We start from the raw sequence: 17619 nt of genomic DNA, 5'->3' as shown, positions 1-17619 counted from the left end.
ACTCACTGCTTATCAAGCCATGCTGTGCCAGGCGTCCCACATATAAAGCAGAGGAAGATGGGCACGGATGTTAGCCCAGGGCCAATCTTCCTTAGCAAAAAGAGGAGGATTGGCAACAGATGTTAGCTCAGGGCCAATCTTCCTCACACACACACACACACACACACACACACACACACACACACAAATACATGTAGTGTGTGTCTCTCTGTGTGTGAACTATCATTTCTCTTGAATTCTGATTGTTCTCTTATACTTATTCTATAAAGAGGGACCTCAGCAGATGGTTAAAACCCTCTCTAACAATGAAGGACTCCAGTTTTTTGTATCCCTAATGCTGAATGTGCCAATATTGTTTGGGAGGATTTTATATGAATAAATTGACAGTAACTGTGTTGTTTGTGGTTCTAAAGTCGTAAATAAATTAGTTCTTTAAAATTGAGTGTCAGAAGAGGTCGGAACGAAAGTCCTAGCTATAAAGCTTGACACTTTAAGCTATAGCCATCCCCATTTTATTGGCCCTTTCATTCTTTTTTGAGTTCAGCATCTCAGCATGACCTGACCTAAAACCATCTCTGGACAGTAGAAGCTTTTCCTCAGACCCTGACAAGTGAACTCCAAACAAAAGTTGAGGTATAATTGCTTTAAAATAATGCCACAGGTCTGAAAACACATCACAGGTGCCACCTTGACCATAGTGGAGACCGTAGCTACTCTAATAAACTCTGTTCTGCAGAAAAACACTGGAGTGAAAAAAATAAAGGGATGGATGGGCCTTTGTTGAGGTCATCATTTCCATGTAATCCAGAATTCATTTGCCTCACAAAACACTAATTCACATGTGATAAGAGCTTCCTGAATAGGCTGCGAAAACACAAGAATAAAAGAGTTTGGTACTGATTGTGATAATAAGGCCAGTGTCCCTTTACTAATAAGCAAAAATGTCACACTGCAAATGTATGCTTAGGGGATAATTCTGGTGACTACAATCCACCTTTTAGAAGTTCAGTTTGATTTTCAAAGAACAGATTTGCTTTCAACACAATTAAAATATTACCCCCTTCCCCTCACCCCCCACAAATCTGCCTGCCAGGCTGTCTATCTATCTGTTAGAGCCCTCTGCTGGAAGCGTGGAGCATGTATATTTATTATACCTCAGATCCTGCTATTTGGAGAAATGTAATATGGTAACACTAGAACAGGTATGTTTTCTTGGCAAAGCTTTTCATGTTTGCACCAGTCTCAGCAGAGTAACAGGCTCCAAGTAATTAAGTTAATTTTTTTGTTCAGATCTTAAATGGTACCCAACACAACTATATCATTTGACAAGATACAACAAAATGCCATTAACAAAAAATTGATAATGCTGAAATGAGGAGAAACCTGCTAATGGAATGCATGCATTAGAATGTATGAATGATCTGGAATGTTTTACATATTTTTCTCTTTATTAGTTCACTTATTTCCTTATATTTTACCTTATTCCAGAAAGGATATTAGACTATGTGAACACAAAATGCTTACTGCTAGTGAATGGCCTTTTCAATGAAATTTTAAATTGAATGTTTCCTGTCTGTGTTTCATAAGAACCTACAATCAGAACAAATGAGGTGTTGAAATTGAAGACAGCTTATCTGTGAAGTTGGGTCTCTTGCTGTTATATGATTTCAGAATCAATCTTAAGAAGATGTAGGCAGTTTGACAGGATGGCTATAATGAATAGAACACTCTTGTTTTCAGAGTGAGGCAAGACTAAATGGCAATGCTGGTTGAAAATCTCATGGGTAGAATATTCAGTATATCTTGAAAATCTGTATCCTGTTTCATTGGTGTGAAATAATCCATTCCTTGTGAGAGAATTTCTACCCAATAAGTCATGGCAGTTTGGGATTGATTTGGAGAGCTTAAGACTTCGGGTTTAAAATTGCACCTGGCTAGCAGTACCTAACGCAATTTCCCACTAAAATACTTTTGCAAAGTGACACCACAGTGAATAACACACAACAGTCACAGTAACAGTGAAGAATAGAACTGAGGTCTCTCTTTGGCAAGAATCTGGAAAAATTTTCCACTACCTTTAGGGGTAAGAGAGTGTTAGGCTGCTTATCTGAGGCTGACCTGAAATTAGGTAGGAAAATACTTCTATTTTTCTCTTACCATCTTACTAACGATTTAAAAAAGCAAGATTTACACCAGTTAGAAAATTGGGCATACGTCCTTTACTGCATAGTGTCTGCTTTTTGCAGCACCATGGTATTCTCCTTCCCCCCGTCAGTACGGGTCCTTCTACATCCGTTCAGAGATTAATGCTCCTGGAAATAGGTAAGCAGGAAGTTGTGGGCTTTGGTGAGACTGCTGCATCTGGGAAGTGTGTTATATAAGCACTCTCAGCAGGATGGATGCAGGAGAATCCTGCTTTCTGGGGCTGCAGTTTATCCGTGGTGGACAGCAGGAGTTCAGCCCACTGCAGCCACTGCTGGATCCTGGAGTTTAACTAGCAATTATAGACACCAGCCTGTCATCACCAAATGACTGAAGGTGGGATTCAACTGGAAAATTAGTGGACAGTGAGTGAAACCAGTGATGGTCCACACATCCTGCTTGATTGCAAAATTCTTGCTGTGGTTTCATAGTACATAAATACTAATAACAAGTTAACATTATACCTATGGAAGAATACTGCAAAACGGAACAGAGTTATCATTCTGAAAACTCAGAAGAAGAACACACCTTAAAAATTACTAGAAAAAACAGAAAAAAAGTTTGGAAAATTGTGTTCATTCTCTAGAGGATGCAAGGAGATAGACTACAAAAGCAGAGCAAGGAAGCCATGGTAGAGTGCGGGCTAGGATTAAAAGGAAAAGTGTTGGAAAGGAGATGGGTGACGTAAGGAACTCGAAGAACAACTAAAACTGCAATGACATCATTAAAATTGTACTTGAGAAAATAAAGAGCAGAAGTGAGATAGTGAATATTCTGTTCACTGTTGTGAAAGACTTACTTGAGGAGCTCTCCCAGAATGTAGGAGAGAAAGACAGGGTTGTGATAATGATCAGGGACAGATATAATCGTTGAGAACGGAAAGGGAACTTAGGCATTGTAGGTGTTCCTTAGAAATAGAACTACAGGGGCCGGCCCTGTGACATAATGGTTAAGTGCGTGCACTCTGCTGCTGGCGGCCCAGGTTCGGATCCTGGGCGTGCACCAACGCACCGCTTGTCAGGCCATGCTGTGGCGGCATCCCATATAAAGTAGAGGAAGATGGACACGGATGTTAGCCCAGGGCCAGTCTCCCTCAGCAAAAAGAGGAGGATTGGCGTGGATGTTAGCTCAGAGCTGATCTTTCTCACACACACAAAAAAAGAAATAGAACTAGAAGAGGAGAAATTACCAAAAATATAATGGAAGAAAAATTTCCTAAGCCAAAAAAGGTCTGACTGTGCATATTGAAAGGACTTACCATGTTCCATTTAAGATTGGGAGAAAGGGGCCGTAACTAGACAAATCTGGGCAACATTTTTTAATTACAAGTACAATCTGTACATCCCCCAAGCTTCCTCATCTCATAGATACAAATGAGAACAGATTATTCTTTAACAATAATTTACCTCTGAAGGCTTTGGCTCCATAGCCTCACTACCTAGAAGCAGAACCTCAACTGAACTTTCCAGGATATTCTCTTTCTCATGTCTCCAGGGGAGTCCCTGTCCAGTCTTTGTCCTTGCCAGGACCTCTACCATTGCTTATCTCACAGACCCCCAATACCACAGAAAACAGCCCAGGCCAGCCACTGTTGAGTTCATCCTGTGGCTTGAGGATGCTGACATTCTTTGGGTAACTACAACAACCACTGTCATGTTCAGGCACACCATTCTCCCTCTAGCCCCACTGTGAATCCAACTGTTCCCTTTTTTATCGAAGGGTTGTCAAAAGTGGAATAATATTCAAACTTAGAGGAAATCACTGGTGGCTACCAGATATGTTGTATTTCAGAGCCTAAAACCCAGTCCCAAGTCCAATATCAAGGGGCCCCTTAAAGGACCACTTCCCTCCTTCGCTCATGGTCTGACATCCAGTGGTCAAGCGTCGTTTTCCTCTACGTTCCAAGAGTTCTTCCACACATATCTTGGTCTCCTTGGAGGCCAAAGCACAAGTCTTAAAGGCCTCAGGTAAGGAAGGAGTTCCCTCTTCCTTCCATGCTAACAGCTTTCTCTCAAGCCTCCCTTTCATATCCTGGAATCTGCCTCTTCCCTATAATGATGGACCAGGGGCATATTCACTGTCTTCACAGAAGTCTACCCCAGCCACCCTCAATGATGTGGCCTTCCTCTATGGCCTCGAAGGAACAACTTCATAAGAGCACAGTACAGCAACAACAACGCAAAGATACATATGTATGTCCTTACATTGTCCCGTTCCAGATTATAAAGAGAGAATAGACCCTTTCATGTTTAATATTTCTTTAAGTCTGCATGACTCAACCTTCACACATGAGCTACATCAACTGTACCGGTTAGGTTGACACTTCACCTGTTCAGGTCCTTTTCTGCAAAACCTTTCCAAGAAGAGAGCGTGGGGGCGAGGAGTGGGAGCTGAGCCCTGGGATGATGGAGGTGGGAGGATGACTTCCCCCTCCACATCTTGCTCCAGACATCACTGCCTTTGCTCTGGGTAGGTGGTCATTGGCTTTCTGTCTCACTGTGTGTTATACGTAAGAAGTCAACACAAAGATATTCTCTGATATATGACAGCTGTGAAAAGATTACACTCATGTATCCTTCTAAATACATCTATTCTATGTAAATATGTAAATATACATACACACACATCAACTATGCAAAGAAAAAAGCTGGAAGGAAACAAAAATATTTACAGTGGTTGGTTGTGTGTGCTGACACCATCAGTGATTTTTACTCTGCTTCTTTACGTTTCTTTGTATTTTCCAAAATTTCCTTAATGAAATCCCTCGCTGTTTTAATCACTAAAAAGTAAGATAAGCATTGGGAAAATTCAAACTAAAGAGCATCTGCAAGGGATAATAAAGAAAAAATTATAAACATCTGCAAGGGACAAAATACAGTAGGCACTGTGTACAGCTACAGACTGAACCTCACAGTAGAAAACAGGGAAGAAAGGATGCTTTTTCATCAGATGTCAGCTCTTGCAATAAATAAATACTATATAAAATACTGCATAAATATATAAATACCATATTTGCCAGTATTTCACATTAAAGTGAAAGACTTCAAGTGCCCAGTGAGTAAAGTTGATATCTAAAATATTATTTTTAATCATTTGAAAGGCTGAGGACAATCAGAAAGGGAATTTCACGCTTGTGTATCCCTTTTTTCCTCTTAGCATTTTCACCTAAGGTCTCTTCTTGGTTTGTTAATAGGTCGAGCAATATCATAATGTCATTTTCCACGGCCCAGAAGGAAGCTTGCAAGACTACATAGCACATCAGCTCGCACTCTGCATGAAGGTATCAGTACTTGCACATCCTCTCCCTTTCTTTGAAAATTCGGAAGTGTATAGAACTAATCATTCTGTTTTCTTATCTCAGCACAGACAAATGGCTGCGGGATTCTCCTGTGAAATAGTGAGAGCCGAAGTGGATGCTGGTTTCTCCAAGGAACAGCTGGTAGACCTGTTCATCAGTAGCGGTAAGACAATTGCAGCAAACTGAATTTTGAGAACCAAAAGGCATGCTCTTTCAGTGATGCCATTAAAAGGAAGTAAACTTAGTTGCTTGGGGATAAATTTAAGTCGGCTTTTCGGTTATTCAGCAGCTATGGGATGAAAACTGGGAACCTAGGTCAACACTTGCAAAAAGTTATCTGCATCTATATATTTATTGCACATCCTGCATTTTCTTTTCTTCTTCTTTTTATCTTTTGTTTATAAAGCATCCATTGTAGCATTCTATATAAACTGGCACTAGTGTACCAAGTGAGGAGGTGGTGGGAGCTGTCCACCCTAGCGGGACTAAGGATTATATCCCTGATGCTATTTAGAATTGCACAGTGATAATAAAAGGCAGATCGGTTTTTAGTAAATTTTATTATTATTCGTAAGTTCTCTACAACCAAAGCACCCCTTATTGCAGCACCTGGGGTAAACTACTTACTCCACATAACCCTTGGTATGCCGTTGACTGGCGCTTTGCTAAGCACATTGCTCGCATTAGTTAACTCATTTAATCTCAGACAGCCCTATGCAAATAGGTATCACTGTCTCTATTTCAAAGGTAAGGAAACAGGCACAGAGAGTTTCAGTAACTTGCCACAACTACATAGTGGCAGAACCAGGATTAACCATGTTTATTAATATAACATTTTCATGAATTTTCTACCTTGGGCTCTAGAGCTTAACACCCCAAGCTTTACCACAGGTAGAGTTAGCATAACCCTGCATAGCATAGCATGACTAGTGACTGTGAAACAGAACTGAAATGGACCAGACTCCAGTCTCCAAGGGCTCAAAGTGATGGAGACCCTGAGGAGCGGGGCAGTTGCAAAATGGGTGAAGGATGAATTGAAATGCAAATTCACATCTTTCTTTAGGGGCAGGAGTGCTTCTCATCTTTGGAGCCATGATCAAGGGAGATATCTTGTGGCTAGGACAGCTGTTGACTAGGCTTAGGAAAAAGAAATTACAGCAGTTCCTAAATCAAGAAATAAAATTAACGGGCAGGTTTGGGAAGGGACTGAGGAGTCCACAAACCTACAAGCACATTTTGGGGACAGGAAACTCCCACCAGAATCTGAATGTTGCTGTGGTACTCAGGCCAGTCTTTGGCCAAAAACTAGTGAAAGTTAGCTACAGAAAGCTGTTTTCTCTGATGATGTTACTAATAATATCTCACATTTATTAAGCTCTGACTCTGGTAGATCCTATTCTAAACACTCTGATTTATAAACGTGAAAACACTTGAGACAAGAGGTTAAGTACCCTACCCAAATATGCCACAGCAAGGACACAGCAGAGTGGTACTCAAACCAACAATCTGGCTCCTGAGCCTGACCTTAATCACTGCCAGCCACTGCTCCTTAGAAACTCACCTGTGCCAAGATTTCTATTTCTCCCCTTAGTTATATAACAAAAGCCCCCTAACGTTTTTTTCAACTTTCAGTCGTGTAAGAAGTGAAAATATTTTGTTCTCACCCTATCAGGGTAGATAGCATTTACAGACTGAATTCTGCTTTAAACTTAGAGAGCTAAGAAAACTGGAGAGCAGTGAATTAGGTCATGAAGGATGCAAAGGGGACTGACTCAGCATTTCTAAATCTTTGGGGAGCATTCTTAAAAAGAGCTTCTCTTCCTAATTTCCCAGTTTGGTGAGTGGCACCAGTCTCTTGGCCCCCCACACTTGGAACGCAGGTCTTGTTGGCAGGCTTGAAAATCTTAATGCCCGCAAGTGCCAAAAAGCCACATTAAGGGGTGAAGCAGGCTGCATGGGGCCGGGGGAAGCAGGGAGGCATGTCTCCATCTACATGAGGGCAGCAGTTCTCAACTCCAGCAGCTTGTGGCTGGCGGAAGTGTAGATCCAATGTCGGAAGGTCTCATGACTTTGAGGAAGAAGCCAAAAATCCAGGTTTTTATGTGAAAATTTGGGAGTCTGTTCTTTCAATGTTGTAAACTATTTCAATTTTTAAAGCAATATGAGGACCACCTAGAACCCCAAGGTCCTCTCATTCGTGGTCCCCTCACCCCTGTCTCTTATATGGCCAGTCCATGGTCATGTCCTGCCAAGTTGGTCTCAATGTGCCTGTTTCGTCCTTCCCCATTAGTACCACCCTACTTTATTCCCCTTTTCCTACATCTCATCTACTTTCCTGTAAATGGCTGCTCTGCCTACTGCTTCTCCTCCCTGAACATCCTTCACAAGCCACCAGACCCCTGATTAAAAGCTCTCTGTGATTTCTGCCCCCCACATCTCTCCATCGCCCACTGAACTAAGTTGAGGCCATTCAAGGCCTTGCATTCTAGGACATTGATCCACTTGATTTGCTTATCTGATCCTTTTTTATTTTATTTTTTTTATTGAGATATAACATTATGTTTCAAGGTATACAATGTGTTGATTTGGTACACTTATATATTGCAAAATGATTATCACTGTAGCCTTAGCTAACACCTCCATCACCTCACATAATTACCATTTCTTTCTTGTGGCGAGAACATTTAAGATTTACTCTCTTAGCAACTTTCAAGTATATCGCACAGAATTGTTAACTATGGTCTCCATGCTGTACATTAGATCCCCAGGACTTACTCGTCTTGTAACTAAAGGGTTGTACACTTTGACCACCATCTCCCCATTTCCCCCACCCCCTAGCCCTTGCCAACTACCATTCCACTCTCTATTTCTATGAGTTTGGTATTTTTAGATTCTGTGTGTAAGTGGGATCATATAGTATTTTTCTTTCTCCATCTGACCTGTCTCTCTTAGCATAATGCCCTCAAGGTCCATCCACGTTGTCACAAATGGCAGGATTTCCTTCTTTTTCATGGCTGAATAATATTCTATTGTGTATATATACCACTTTTCTGTGTCTATTTATCAGCTGAGAGAAAGGTTGTTTCCATGTCTTGGCTATTGTGAATAATGCTGCAATGAATATGGAAGTGCAGATATCTCTTCGAGATCTTGATTTCATCCTTTGGCTATATACCCAGCAATGGAAGTACTGGATCATATGGTAGTTCCATTTTGCATTTTTTGAGGAACCTCCATACTGTTTTCCATAGTGGTTGTACCAATTTACATTATCACTAACAGTGCACAAGGGTCTCCTTTTCTCTACATCCTCACCAACACTTGCTATCTCTTGTCTTTTTGATGACAGCCATTCTGACAAGTGTGAGGTGATATCTCATTGTGGTTTTGATTTGCATTTTCATGATGATTGGTGATGTAGAGCATCTTTTCATGGACCTGGTGGCCTTCTGTATCTTCTTTGGAATATCTGACCCTCTTGTAAATAGATAACTGAGCTCCAGAAGAATATGATTTTTCTTCTGCACATGTTCTTTGCTTTTCCACTTCCCATGTCTTTGTTCACGCTGCAACTTTCATCTTGCGTTATAGAGTAAACAAACAAACTCCGCCCCCTATACACACGCTCTGACTACCACATAGCAGGTACTATGCAAAGTACTATGTTGTACAGTACTGATTAAAATAGACATGGTCTCTGCCCCACTGAAAAGTACAGAAAAAGCCCCTGTTAAAATGCTGTAAGGACACCTCAGATGAAGGCTTCTCTGATCCCTCCAGATGTGACCACTCTCTCTAATGAATAGCAGTAGACCTTGTTTATACCTCTGTGCCCCACCTAACTATGGCTCAAGACAGTGAGGGTATTATCTGGGCTTTTGCCTTGGCCCACACACATGTTGTATTGTGAGCTCCTTGAAGGCTAGTAATGTAGCTTATTCTTCTATTTCACCTTGTACACTGATTCCCAATAAATGAGTGGGTCAATCTCCTCATTCAAGAAATAGCATGGACAAAGAAAAAGGGATGTTAGTCATATTCAGGTGTCAGCAAGTAGAAGAACTTGCTTGCAGTGGAAGTAGAAAGAAGTAAGATTAGAGAGTGCAGGAGCTGATAAGAAAGTAGTTGATGATAAGGCATCAAGAGAGTGAATTGGATTTGAAAAATGAAGTTTTCAAACAAAAGACTGAGGCCAAAAAAATCTCCATTCTAACTACTTTCTTATAGAGGAAATGGTGTAATCATCTCCAAATATGAAAGTATTTGGCTCAGTAATTCATAAATATCAAATATCTTCTTTCTCTTTCTAATAACAAAAGTAAGACACAAATGCAAGATTCATCTGCTAAGACCTTGAATGCAGTCGCCCAAGTTAGCAACCTCAGCATTATCAGAGATTCCTCAGTGTGCCTTGTTCCCTGTGTCTAGTCAGTCCTGAGCTCTGTTGAGTCTGCTTCCTGTATCTCATCTCCACCTCGTGCTCTCCATTCTCCCTCCCACCTATAGTATCTTGCTCAAGGGACTCTGGAGGCCTCATTACTAACCCTTCTTATTTCCTCTGGTCTCACTCCCACCACAAGCCCTCTACAGGCTTCTAGAGGGCTCACTCTAGAATACAAAACTGCTCATGACAGTTCCTTGCTATTATATTCCAATGGCTCCAGAATAAAACTAAGGTTCTCTGAATGTTAGGTCAAGAACATGATGATCTGGCCTCTGATCTTGCCCTTGCTGCTGTCCATCCTCATCTCCTAAAACTCCGTCCACTATCACCATCATTTTCTCAGTAGGACCCACTGCTGTTGACTGGTGACCAATGAAGAGATAACAGAGAACGTTCACTTTAAGTAGAGTAGATGGGAACACCAGAGGCCTATGAGTAGTACAGGGGAATCTCAAGTGAGCCAGAGGGAAAGATCCATCAACGGGCGTGGTGTCACTTCTTTTGTAGTGCAGAAAGCACATAGCAGGGAATGTTCTTTTGGTTAAGAGATGATGGAAAAGGACAGAGAGTAGAGAAAGCAGAGATCTGGATGAGAGAAAAAGGGTTTCTAGGCTGTTTCATTGAAGCTTTTAGAATAATGAAGGTATAGGAATTATCTATCAGTTACTCTCCCACTTTTCTACTAAGAAATTAAATTGATCAAATTATATTACTACAGTGAGAACTACGCTGATTTGTAGGCATTGTACGTTTACTCCTGGTTTTTAACCTTATTTTCTCTAAAGAAAGAGATTTATACTACGGTCATACACTGCATAACAACATTTCAGTCAATGAGGGACCGCATATATGACAGTGGTCCCCTAAGATTAGTACCATATAGCCTATGCAGTAGGCTGTGCCATCTAAGTTTATGTAAGTACACTCCGATGTTTGCACAACGATAAAATCGCCTAACGACACATTTCTCAGAACACATCTCTGTCATTAAGCAATGCATTACTGTGCTTGGATTGGGCTGGGGTTAGAATGTTGAACTTTTATCTTCTACTGTGCAAGGCACGTATATTACCTTATTTGTTCCTCTGTCTGACTCTGGAAAAGAAAGCCAATGAAGAGTCACAACAAATGAATAAAAGAAGTGTATAAGCAAAAAATACAAGAAAGAAGGGTAGCAAACGCATTTTAAATAATTAGCTTTAAGAATCTAAAACTTATATGGAGATTAAAATAGTGCTAGTGAAGAAAAGAATGTAGAACAGAACACTTCAAAAAGAGGGATGTAGTTCTTATGCTAGCAAGGGTTATTTTGTGTTTATTTTAAAATAACGTCTTCCTTTTCATATTGCTTTTCATGAAAGACAGTCACTTCACATGGCTCTGGTATTTGGTAAGGAGGGTGTGAACGTGTATTACGTGTATTAGAATTGTGTCAAATTTTGCCTCAGTGTAAGGTATGCAGTTAGGTTAGCAAGACAGATACTTTTTAAAATTACATGTGACAATAAGTAGTAAAAAAAATTCTTTTTAAACACTAGATCAGTATTTTAAAATAATAATGTGAATTCCTGAGAGAAGTTTCCTTTTTAGAAGTAGTGAAGATAGAATTACTGTAATAATAGTAGAAGAATCTGGTCATTGGAGTCTACATAACTGAGTTTACCTCCTGGGGCGCTGTATCACTGGAGGCTCTTTGAAGGTTTGCCCCTTCTTATCTGGACTCGCAGAGCATCGTTTTAAGTGGACAGTGTAAAAGATGAGCTGTATTCCATCTCCAAAGGGGAGATTACGGACTTGGGGTCACTTTAGACACAAAGGAGTTTGGATTTAACTAGAAGTGTGATATGTTAATTATTTTTAAGCCAATGAGTGTTGATCTAGAACTAACTATCCAGAACTTTTAAGACAAGGGTGTATAAAACTGGAGTGTAGCCCTGAGACTAGTTAAGAGGGTGTCTGATTACCAGCCTGCAGAAGAGGAGCAGGGCTGACATAGCCTATAAAGTTGGAAGAAAAAAGGACAAAAGAGTAGATTCACTTCAAAAATAGGGCTTTGAAGTAGCATAGGCAAAGGGAATCTGAATAGCTGACATTTGGCAACAGGCCAATAGGAATCTCCAGCTATACAGTGGGGTGGGTGGCCTCTTTTGTCCCCATCAACCCTCATTAGAGGCTGGTTAATCCTTCAAACAGGACTCTGTAATGGCTTCCTGCTTCTGTGGTTGGTTAATATGTTAGACCTGAAACTATGCTAAATAACCTGACCTAGACAAATGCTTTTCTCAACTAAAATACAACTTACCTTTGGACCAACTTGTTTAAGGATGTTGAACTTACGTGGTCAGATGGAGAAGTAGGTGTTATTGAAAAATTGAGGACGTGAGGCCCACAGTGTTGAAGACAAAGCTTGTCACCAATGAAACCCAGTCTATTTGACCCTTGATTGGTACCTCATGGGAAACCAAGATAAAGGAAGATGAGGTGGAAACCCAACCCAACTGTTATGAACAGCAACACTACCCCCTTTTGTCTAATGCACAAGCTGTCCATCAAATGTGGGATTAATGACGTCGTTAGCAATGCAGTCCTTGCTTGTGAACTCAGGAGAATGTTTATCTCTTTCTAAGAGACCGCCTGCACTCCTATAAATTCATTTATTTTACCTCAGCCTGAATCCTCCTTGCTGTTCCCATCCTTGTGTTCCACCACCTGCAGGACATCTCAGAAGGGGTGCCTCGCTCATCAAACACATCAAGCCTGAAACATAACCCATCACCACTGCCACCACCACATCTAGTATGCTCTTGCTCATGTGCTCGCTGCCTCCATTAACTGTATAACCTCTTCTCTGGTGGAAACTTCAGTGTTGTCTGTGATATTTCTTTTCTGTCCCTCTCAAAACAGTCAGCCACTGAGCCTTATTGACGCTATCTCAAAACGCCTTCTCATTCTGGGCGCTGGCCCTGGATGAGGCTCCCATTACCTCTTGCCTTCACCTCAGCAACAAGAGCTTATAGGTGTGTTCTGTTCTCCTGTTTCTTTCCTTACCAGTCAACTCTTAGCGACAGAGTGAGATCTCAAAGCAGGAGTCAAATCCTGTTGATCCTCCCTCCTTAAAGACTTCCCCTAATTCCCAGAGCTGGTATTTTCTCCCTCCTGACATGACACTTTGGTTCTTCCACTTTTCATTTGTGGCCAAGTTCTGAGGCTTCATATTAGCAAGTCTCACCCCTGGCTGCACATAAAATGCCGCTGCCCCAGATTCAGCACAGACCAGTTAAATCAGAACCTCTGGGGGTAGATCCCAGGTGATCCTACTGTGCAGCCCACGAGGAGGACACAGCCTGCCACCACAGCTGCTCACGGCTGTGGTCAGTTGATCCCGTTCCACTGATGTGGCTCCACCTAAGCTCCCAGCCAGTCCTGACTGGAGGTGTGTGTCAGCTTTGAGTTCACTCTTGCTACCCTTATGGCTATTCTGACCTTGATTTGATGCCCCAGTCCCTTCTAGGACTGAACTCCCCCAAACCTCCATTCTTCCTCCTATGCTGTTTCTAAACCTAGAAAGACTTCTCCTGACCTGCCTGTTCAGATGCCATTCCTCGTAATAGGTCCAGTTTAAAATGCCACAGCCCCCCTGTTAGAATCAGTCACCTCTGGCATGCCATAGCTCTTAGCACAGGACATACAGCTAGGGGACACTCGATAAACATTTGTTGAAATGCAGTTACTTGTTCCTGCAGATACGTTCTAGCCCGATGCAGCAGCTTCAGGGCCGTTGGAACTAGCCATACACTTAACACAAGGGAAACTGGAGACTTTTAGTCCTTGGTTGCAGAAAAGCAGATACATACCATCCAACCTGGTCTGTTTTTTTATCACTTAGTAAAGGTTTGTTAGTTTATTATTGTTATTTTAACCAATTATAGATTTCTCATACTTCCATAATAAATGTATTTTTGAAATATCATTTGAAAGCTGAGAAGCATAGGATTTTAGCACTCTTTAATAAACAGCTGGGTTGAAGGGCGTCCAGCACACACCAGACGCTAGTGGAACATCCCCCACAAATACAACTAAATTGAGACATGGCTGTTATTGTTTCTAGTCTTCTCATTTTTAAAGCTTCTTGGCATCCAGAAAAGCTATTTCAGTCTCAGAAGAGATTCATTTAGAATGTTTAAGTACTGCTTTTGAAAGAGAAAATGCATTGTGTCTATAGTAACAAGGAGGAAGAATGGAATATAATAAGACTATCATAAGTATTTGTGAAAAGTGGAGTACTTCACAAAATTACTCTCCAGTGTTTTAAATTGATCTCTGTTTGTCAAGGTTAATTTGGCTAAGATTGGGGCATCTTAGAATCTCCTAAAATATTAAAAAGTGATTTAATGTTTTTATTAATTCATTGGTATATAGGAAGTACTCTATATGTTTTAACGACAATATTAGTAACATTTGAGTGCTTGGTAAGTGCCAGGGACTGATTCAAGTACATTTTGTCCACTGACTTATTCATTTCCTACCTATAATAATAATCTTCCATTTAATTTCCATCTTTCATTTTGGGTTGATATGCAGTTCAGTCCTCCCATCTTTAGTGGAAGGACCACTAAAATAAGATCAGAAGTCCTAGATTGTAGTCGTTCCTTACCACCATTCCTGAAACCTTAGTCAAATCACTTTAACCTCTCTGAGATCTGTAAAATGAAAGGAGGGATCTGCTGATCTCTCTGAGGTCCCATCTACATCATTTTATGAATATTTTATATGTGAAATTTAAAGGTCATTTAAGGGTTTTGGCCTTTTGTATTGTGAAATATACATCTATAAAATCATACTACAGTTTAATACTACAGATTAATCAATAATTTTAAATAAATTTTTAAAAATAATTTTAAATAAAATAACCATTTAACCACTCATCAGGCCAAGAAATAGAATATTCCCAGCTTCCAGAATGCTCCTGTGTGCCCCTGCCCCTGTTCACAAACCCTTCCTTCTAGAGGTAACCACTAGTCTGTCTTTCACATAATCATTTCTCTGCTTTTCTTTATAGTTTTACTACCTATGTATGACTTCCTAAATTATATATTTAGTGTTGCCCATGTTTGAACTTTACATGATGAAATCATATTGTATGTATTTTTTTTTGTGATTTGCTTCTTAATATATTGTCACAGTGCTCCACGTGTTGCTTCTGGTTGTGTTTTGTTCACTTTTATGTCCATTGTATGAATATACTCCTATTTATTTACCCATTCTATTATTGGTGGACATTTGGGTTGATTCCATTTGGGATCTGTTAATGGAGCTACTGTTGGATCATTGTGTGTGTGTGTGTGTGTGTGTGTATAGCTTCAACTTTATTCAGTAATGCCAGACTGTTTTCCAGAATCCTTATACTCTTCCAGCAATGTAAGAATATTCTTGTTGTGTCACATCTTTGCTAAAACTTAAATTTTTGCCAATTTGTATAGGTTTTTGTAAAACCTTTAATTACTGAATTTGCTTTTTGACCACAGCATGTCTGATCCCAGTGAAACAATCTCCTGTTAACAAGAAAATCATCATCATCTTAGAGAATCTGGAAAAATCTTCATTATCTGAGTTATTGGGGGACTTTCTGGCACCTCTGGAAAATCGCAGCACTGAAAGCCCCTGTACTTTTCAAAAAGGTAAAGATAGTGGGAGACCATGCTGAGAGGCAAGTTTCTTGGAGATCCTTCTAACCTTTCTGTTTACCAGAGTATGAGTTATACTTCACGTTCTTCTTTCTTTAGCTTATTTTAATTTGCATTTGTCCCATACTCTGGCTTGCTGAGGTTGGACCATTGCTTTTGGTTTGTTTTAGGAAACGGAATGTCTGAATGTTATTATTTTCATGAGAACTGCTTTCTTATGGGAACCATTGCCAAGGCCTGTCTCCAGGGCTCCGACTTGCTGGTGCAGCAGCATTTCCGCTGGGTTCAACTGCGGTGGGACGGCGAGCCCATGCAGGGACTGCTGCAGAGGTTCTTAAGGAGGAAAGTTGTGAATAAGGTAACAAATCACAGCGGCAGCCTATTGCCGGGAGAGGGGGCTTGAGTGTCAGGAGACCTGGGCTTGAACTTGACCACTTACTACCTGTGTGGCCTTGGGCAAGTAAACTTTTTGGATATTCAAAGGTTAAATAAGATAACGCATGTAAAACCTGTAACAGTTTCTGGACTATATTAAGTACAAAAAAAAGCCAGTAGGTTTTACTGTTGTTATTAACTGTTCTCAAAGAGTCTCTCCAACTTCTAAATGCTGTAGGAGGTTGGAATAGAAAATTAATCACTCTTCTTAGGGAAAAACTTCTGCTTCCTTGGAGCCTTCAGAACATTATCCATCCACTCAAGCTAGTTTTAATGTATGACTGTTATACTGCACTATAGTAAATACTAAACAGTCACATGAAAAATTAGAATTCTTTATCTTTTGACACATTTTCAAAAGTAATAATAACTTTTAGTGATTTTTCAGAATAATATTCTGAAATTCTATATTCTATTTTCTCCCAGTTACAAAATTAATTTAGTGCTGACCAAATTTAGTACATTACTATTTAATTTAATATTCTTAAATTGGGCGTAGCTGAATGTCAGGGTAGATTTGAAATAAAAGAGCTCGATTTAGCAAGATTTTATCATTTAATCCTGCATGATGGGCCACGCGTGGAGTGTCTTCATTGTATCGGCACAGTATTTTAAGCTGCAAATAACACAACACCCCACTGGTAACTGCCTCACAGGAAGAGGCTTTTTCCCCTGACATAACCAGATGCTTGCAGTAGGTGTTGCTGACATCCCTTCAGCATCTCCGTGATGTCAGGCCCCTGGGTCTGGGTGAGTCTCTCCACCTCCATTCAAGATTGCAAGACGTCTGCAGGGCTTCGGGCACCACACCTCACACAACATGTTCCAAGTCAGAAAGCAGGTGCTGCGGGGGATAGAGAGCTTAGGCTTCCTCAGGCTCCTCCTCCTCAGTGAGCAAAGCATCTTTCTCTGAAACTCCCCAAAACATGACTTCTCCTTAACTAACTAGAGCTGGTTTCCATGCTCACCCCTCCGCCCCAGACCACGGCTAGACTCACCTTCCCAAGACTGAAGCTCTCCACCAAGAACCTGAACAAAATTCTCTGTCTATTGTGTTAGAGTATGTGAATGTACATCTGTGGGAGACGGGGGACGGGTAGGTGGGGGTGGAGGAGAAGCGTGGGGTGGGAATGGCTTTGGTAATTCAGTGAACAGTGCCAACCACAGGTGATTTGAATTAGTATCCGAAATTCTTAATTTAATCATAGAACTCTTTTACTCAAAGCTATGTTAAAGTCAGTTGCCTGGTTATAAATATGTGCTTTTGACCAAAGCATATCCATTGTATGACCTCAACTAGTGGGAAGAAAGGTGAGGTAAAGATGGTCATAGGTCTGTAGCTTTTCAAATTACTGATACTTCCATTAACTTCATCACTATTAATATTTAAATCTCATTGCCAAAAAATATCACATAAATAATCACAAAAGTTACCATTTTTTTCTAAAAGACTTTATTTTTTTTAGAGCAGTTTTAGCTTTATAATAAAATTGAGAGGAAGGTACAGAGATTTCCCATATACCGCCTGCTCGCAAACATGCACAGCCTCCCCCATT

The 17619-nt window shown here is 40.5% G+C and overlaps 1 protein-coding gene across 5 annotated transcripts in view; it reads left to right on the top strand.

Moving 5' to 3' along the window:
* The window catches only part of CTTNBP2 (cortactin binding protein 2), a 150962-nt gene that overhangs the window by 117093 nt on the left and 16250 nt on the right, over window positions 1-17619 (top strand). For all 5 annotated transcript variants that reach the window (XM_004418768.3, XM_087429997.1, XM_087429996.1 and 2 more), the window contains 4 exons: window positions 5396-5482; window positions 5564-5663; window positions 15470-15622; window positions 15799-15986. In XM_004418768.3, coding sequence (XP_004418825.2) covers window positions 5396-5482; window positions 5564-5663; window positions 15470-15622; window positions 15799-15986 — 528 coding nt within the window. The remainder of the gene's footprint in view (window positions 1-5395; window positions 5483-5563; window positions 5664-15469; window positions 15623-15798; window positions 15987-17619) is intronic.

This window comes from Ceratotherium simum, chromosome 1 (assembly GCF_057802395.1).
Source record: "Ceratotherium simum simum isolate JZ-2026a chromosome 1, ASM5780239v1, whole genome shotgun sequence".
Classification (NCBI taxonomy): Eukaryota; Metazoa; Chordata; class Mammalia; order Perissodactyla; family Rhinocerotidae; genus Ceratotherium; species Ceratotherium simum.
This window is presented reverse-complemented; position numbering and strand designations above follow the sequence as displayed.